Source organism: Polypterus senegalus, chromosome 3, assembly GCF_016835505.1.
Source record: "Polypterus senegalus isolate Bchr_013 chromosome 3, ASM1683550v1, whole genome shotgun sequence".
NCBI lineage: Eukaryota > Metazoa > Chordata > Cladistia > Polypteriformes > Polypteridae > Polypterus > Polypterus senegalus.
This window is the reverse complement of record NC_053156.1, coordinates 261,030,829-261,037,054: the sequence shown is the minus strand read 5'-3', so window position 1 is coordinate 261,037,054 and position 6,226 is coordinate 261,030,829. Positions and strand designations below refer to the sequence as shown.

The following is a 6,226-nucleotide window of genomic DNA, read 5'->3' as shown; positions in this document are numbered from 1 at the left end:
TATATATATATATATATATGTAAACATATGACATATACTTATTGATGTATAACAGTTCACTTGTAACATTATTTGATATACTGTAGAATATTTGTATATTGTGTTGTTTAATGTGTAATGTAAAACAATTTAAAAAATAACATACTTGCACCTAGTGCCACCAGCATATGCATTAGCTTTGCACTATACTAACAGATAAATGGATATATACTTACTTGCAGTATAACATTATGCTCATAGAGAATTGTAGTAAATTCTGCACCCAGTCATTTTCTGCGTGGAGTCAATAACAAATCCATTCCAAAGTAGACCAAGTGCCAACAAAGTCACACAAAATAGAAAGAAAATGGGAAAACATTTAGTAATGAACAAAACAATTAAAACTTAGCTCAAACAAGGGTGTGACAGAATTGTTTCAAATGCAGAGATCAATGGGATTTCTCCAATATTAGTAGATATATCAACCTAGAGTTTAGAAATCCTATAACTCCTCTAATACTAGTTTGATTTATTCTTAAACTTTTAATGTGGGCTGCATCCTGAGATCACAATGTAAGCTGTAGAGTATAGACTCTCTGGTTCTATAAGGTTTGAGGGTGGGGGTAAAAAGAAAAGTAATTTTAAAATGACTTTTTAGCTTAATTGGATAGTTGAATATGTACTTGTTTGCAATTTAATAATAATGTTCATAGAGAATTGCTCTAAATTCTGCACCCAGTCATTTTTTGTCTATGTTGATTCTCCTCTCACATCCTCAAAGAATTGCTAAGTTAATTGGCAGTTCCCAATTGACCACTGAGAGCATGAATGGGGTATGAAAGTGAATGTGTTTGTAACTGAATTGTGTGATGGATTTATGTAACCCAATCCAGGACTGTTTCCTGATTTGCATCCTTTTCTATTTGGATAGGCTCCAACAAATGCTCTTTCTGAATGTATCATTCATTACCCAACTTCTATTCGTGTTTTGTAGTGTTTATTACAGTTCTCTGGTCCAGAAAGAACACCATTTTGGCACAACAAATTTTATTTATTTTTTTTTAATCTAAATTTCCATACAATGTATTTGATAAACATCACTGGTGCTTGTGAAAAAATTTTGGGTCAAAATTATTTTCAATGTCAACAGATCTTGTCTGTTCATTAATTAATCATGTTACTTTGATAAATAATTCTATGTTGTAAAATAAGTGTTACAACATGACAACTCATTAAATATTTTCCTTAAAAAGTGAAAAAACCTTAGATGACAAATAAGCAACACATAATATTCAAATAATGAAAGACAATTCAGATTTGTTAATTAGTAATAACTACAATAATTATAATGTATGAAAAAATTCTCATTTTCATGGCAATCCAAATCCTGAAATTATGTCATAATTTGCATAATCTGTCTTAGATGTCCTCCTAGATAAAAAATAAAAGTTATAAACATTTATGCAGTTTATGTTTGGACCCTTTATGTTTTTCTGTATTGTGGTGTATAATTTTTAAAATGTTTAAAGACCAATTATAAAGATATCAATATACCTTTAACTCATATATAGTCAGTTTTGATCAAATATTTTGTGATTTGTTCTACCTTTAAGTACTTTCACTTTTTTAAATATTAAGTCATTAGAATTAGATCAATAGTATCTGCTGGGAAACATAGCTGCATGTTAATAGAAAAATTAATAAACATTCTTTAAATTAAATTCAGTTTATTCTTTTTCATGCAAATCCCCACTTAATGCGTCTAGGATGCCATACAGTAATTACAAATATACTTCTCCAAATATGAAGAAATAAAATTCAACAAAGACAAAATAAATTTAAACAGAGAAAAATCATACATTATATACAAAAATGTAGGTTTTAAGTTCAACATTCAAAGTTAAGTTGAATATCAAATTCTAGCATCCTGTAAAGCATCACAGCACACATAAACAACACTTTCATAGAATAAGAGACATCTAAAAATTTGGCCATCATATGTGACAAAATATCCAAGTTTCAAATTAGACCAAGTGCCACTACTACTCCCCCTATACTACTTTTATTTATTCTTAGAATTTTATTGAGAGCTGCATAGCTTAAGTCATGTGGAAGTACTGAAGTGACGGTCTTAAAGTTCTTAGCTCTAGTTATGATCTATTTTGTCATATTTTAATGTGATTTAAGTGTAGTAATTGAGTGATCTCTGATCAGAACCATTGGAGTAGTCAGCTCTGTTAGAGATGCATAAATACATTAAGTAGTTTTTCAAGATCCTACAGCTTAACAATATTTCTGATCTGGAGAGAGAGTAGGTTTATGAAAGTGCAGAAATTTGACAACTGAATCTTAATTATGTGTCAAATAACACCTTCATTTCCAAGGGATCTGGCTAAAGTGTTTCTTTAAGATGAATACTGTATTTACAGAGTTGGCAGCTTTGCTGAATTTTTAACAAAAATTTATTATCACTCATCCGTGATTTTACATCAATAAATTAGTTAATTATTGCTACATTTGAAAAGTTGAAATGTTAGCTGAATGTCAACAGCATAACAACCAAAGTTAATTCAGGAGAAGTGTTTCTCTAATGGTAATACATAGGGAGAAGACAATTGGTCCAGCACTGAATTGTGGAGAACACCATGTCTAAATACAGACAGAAATGAAGGAGTTCTGTCTTCAGACTAATGCACATATTGTGCTATATTTATATTACCACTTAATAGCTTCCTAGAAGCAGAACATAAACCCCAACTAAATTCATAATGGATTAAATGTGTTTTATTAAAAATGGACATGCAACAGTCATTACCCTTACTAATGGGTGTGATTGATTGCTTAATACAGTGTTTCATTGCCTTTGAGTCTTTAGCTCAGGTTAGCTCTTAATTCAGAAGGTTATAACAAAGTGATTCCCTTTTCATGATTATATACAGGAGATACCCTAAAAAGATCTGGAAAAGTGTCCTGTTGCTATTGTCCATCCCAAACCCCATTTTGTATTTAAAGATTCATGCAACCATAAAACTGCAGTGGGTTGGCACCCTGTCTAGGGATTGTCGCTGCCTTGTTCCCAATGCTTGGCTTCCTCCTGTTTTTGATAAAAGGGATTACAAAATGGGTGGATGAATTATGTCATAAAAGATCCTGTGGCTACAGCCAATATGTTAAATAGAATGATTTATACTATAATAAATAAAAAAAACAGGTACACTGCTAATCTGTTTTAGTCAGCCACTGGCAGGCAGACAATCAGTTATTACTACACCAGTGAATTATATTAAATTCTAGGATTTTCTTTTTTTAATAGTACTGTAGAATGTGACAAAATTATACTGTATTTTAATTCATTAAAATGAAGTGCATAGTTAATTGATGAAATGAGAATATTCACATATGCAGTCTTACTACTTTTGTTTCAAATGCACAATGGGACAAGTCAAAGTAAAAAGAAAAACTGAACACAAAACCCCTCTTGCCACTCTAGGCCCTATTGACAAGTGGGGGGCTCATCGCACAAGTACCATACCTCCACTCTCACGTCACTAAGCCATGATTTCTCTTTCCAGTGCGCTTTGCTCCAAATTATCCTCCTGACTTAAATCCCACTGTGGAGTAATTACTGGGTGAGAATGTGCAATGCCCTCATAACTCAGTATGCAAGTTTAAAGTGATTACAGACTTGTGTTAAGTTCTGTAAAGAAATGTGCCAGTATTGGTGCTGAAGATTCAAATTCTGTTAATAGCACACCACATCTCTTTGTACAGATGTTATAACGTGCCAACATCGAGAGCTTGGCATAAAGTTCCTGTGATCAAAAGGCATATGTGCCCTGATAAGCGTTTACAGATAAGCAACTCTGTTCAAAGTTCTTCTGTCTTATAGAATGCATTAAAGCCAAAGATCTAAAAACTTTTCTTTGTCTTTCAAAATGAGCTTTCTTGTTTTCTTCTGGTTTTCTGGACTGCTCTCCACCTCAGCTACTTTTACAGTAGGATACCTTTCTTCTAATTATTATTACCATATGATTTTAAAATATATGCAATGCATTGATAATATATTGTTTTTCTTTTCTTTTCAGCAAAGGTACTTGCCTGGAGATAAAGGTACTAACTATTGTATACTCAGTAATGAAATTATAAGTACACTTAGTGGTGACAACCTAACTAGAATGCCAAAGGTGTTTATGTGTGAATTGTGATCAAAATTTCCTGGAATTTAACAGTGTATATTACTTTAAGGTCACAGTGTGCTACATTGACTTTACTACATTTTGAAGAAATTAAACAAGAGTTAAGCGCAGTCTCCATCAATTACAGTACTGTGCAAAGGACTTAAAATATCCAATTAACATATTTAAACTGGGTATCTGCAGAAAAAACGCAAATGAACACGGACACATTAACACGGTTAACATTTAGTCCCTCAACTACCCGCTTTATTTTCTGTCTTAATAGCTTTCGAAGACAACTGCCTGTTGTTTTACCTGACGGTGTTGGCCTGGGGAAACAAGCTGGAGCGCGTCTGGTTTTTCAGCGGATTCTTGCTGCGCTCTTTGCAGTTTGTTAATCGATCGCGATTGTATGAAAGCGCCAGATTCGGCGCGCGCAAGCAAGCAAGCAAGCGAGGTCGCGATAATTTAGGATACACTTGAACATGTGACCGGTGAGCAAGCGTTCTGTCCTGCATTCAAAAAACGACCACTGAGGTATGTTACTATTACTCAGGTAACCTGAGCTAACTTTATTCAAAGTCAGTCCATTTCTAATACATCTGACTTAAATTTATTGGGTGAAGCATTTCAATATGAATCAATTTCATTGCTTTCATTAAGAGAATCGCTCCCAAAAGTTATTTAGAAGGCGTTTTGCCATTACCCATGCAGTAATCTTATGACTTTGCTAAAAATTGATGTTTTTATTGTTATAATATTTAATTTTAGGCAAATTTGACATTACGCAGCTACTTCAAGTTAATTCAACTGAAAATTTGCAGCATTGTTATGTTTACATATTTGTACCCTCTAAAAACAAATGTTTCAGTTCAACAATAAATAAATAACGCAAAAACTTTGCAACAATTGTCAACTTCAGTTTAAGTAAATTCAGTACATTGCAATGAGTCAGGAAAATTAGCTTTTCCTTTACGTTTAAACGTATTTTAAATTACCATGTACATAATAATTATCAATATAAGGTAAGGTTCTTAAATTGGTTGCACAGAAATAAATGAAAAGAAATAAAAAAAAACTTGTCAAAATAAAGGTGTTTTGCACAAACCCTGGTCTCCTCATTGTGAGCCGGTACAAATGCACTGTGGTGCGACTCTGCAGGTCGTCTACTTAGTAAATATAGATCGGGACATACGTTTTTAAGCTGAAAACATTTTACACATTTATTTTGTTTCAGAGGGTGGCGCAGTGGGTTGCGCTGTTGCCTCGCAGTTAGGAGACCTGGGTTCGCTTCCCAGGTCCTCCCTGCATGGAGTTTGCATGTTCTCCCTGTCTGCGTGGGTTTCCTCCCACAGGCCAAAGACGTGTGCTTGGTGTGTGTGCGTGCGCGCCCTGCCCGGGGTTTGTTTCCTGCCTTGCGCCCTGTGTTGGCTGGGATTGGCTCCAGCAGACCCCTGTGACCCTGTAGTTAGGATATAGCGGGTTGGACGATGGATGGATAGTTTCATCTCAAGTTAAATTGTGAGATCAACATAAATATCCGTTATATCACGAACCAAAGCCTATATACTGACATCGATTTGTAAATAAAGTGATAGTCACTTCTAGTCAAAGCGAATGCTTTTACAATACAGACAAAATTATTCAGTGGGCAGGTAACGTCTCGTTAACTTGCGCAGACTTATTAAATGTATGGGAACTTGAACATATCATTTCAAATGTGTGCCGGTGGAGAGGGATCAGGCCACGTTGCTTAAGTTAGCACAACAGAACTTTTTTTAAATCAATGAATTAATGATATGGAGTTCAAATTGCTTAGAATAAGTGAGGTGAAGTAATTACTTTTATTATTGTGTCAGTCAGCGCAACGTCCATTCATCCATTATCCAACCCTATATATCCTAACACAGGGTGACAGGGGTCTGCTGGAGCCAATCCCAGCCAACACAGGGGCGCAAGGCAGGAACAAACCCTGGGTGCCAGCCTACATACACACACTTGGGACAATTTAGGATCGCCAATGCACCTAACCTGCATGACTTTGGACTGTGGGAGAAAACCCACACAGACAC

The 6,226-nt window shown here is 34.6% G+C and overlaps 1 protein-coding gene across 1 annotated transcript in view; it reads left to right on the top strand.

Annotated features, from left to right (window-relative positions):
- Window positions 1–3,851: 3,851 nt before the first annotated feature.
- Window positions 3,852–6,226, top strand: part of LOC120526663 (meprin A subunit alpha-like) — a 48,693-nt gene continuing 46,318 nt past the window's right edge. The window contains exons 1-2 of the mRNA XM_039749818.1: window positions 3,852–3,974; window positions 4,065–4,089. Of these exons, the coding sequence (XP_039605752.1) occupies window positions 3,915–3,974; window positions 4,065–4,089 (85 nt within the window). The 5' untranslated portion in view covers window positions 3,852–3,914. The remainder of the gene's footprint in view (window positions 3,975–4,064; window positions 4,090–6,226) is intronic.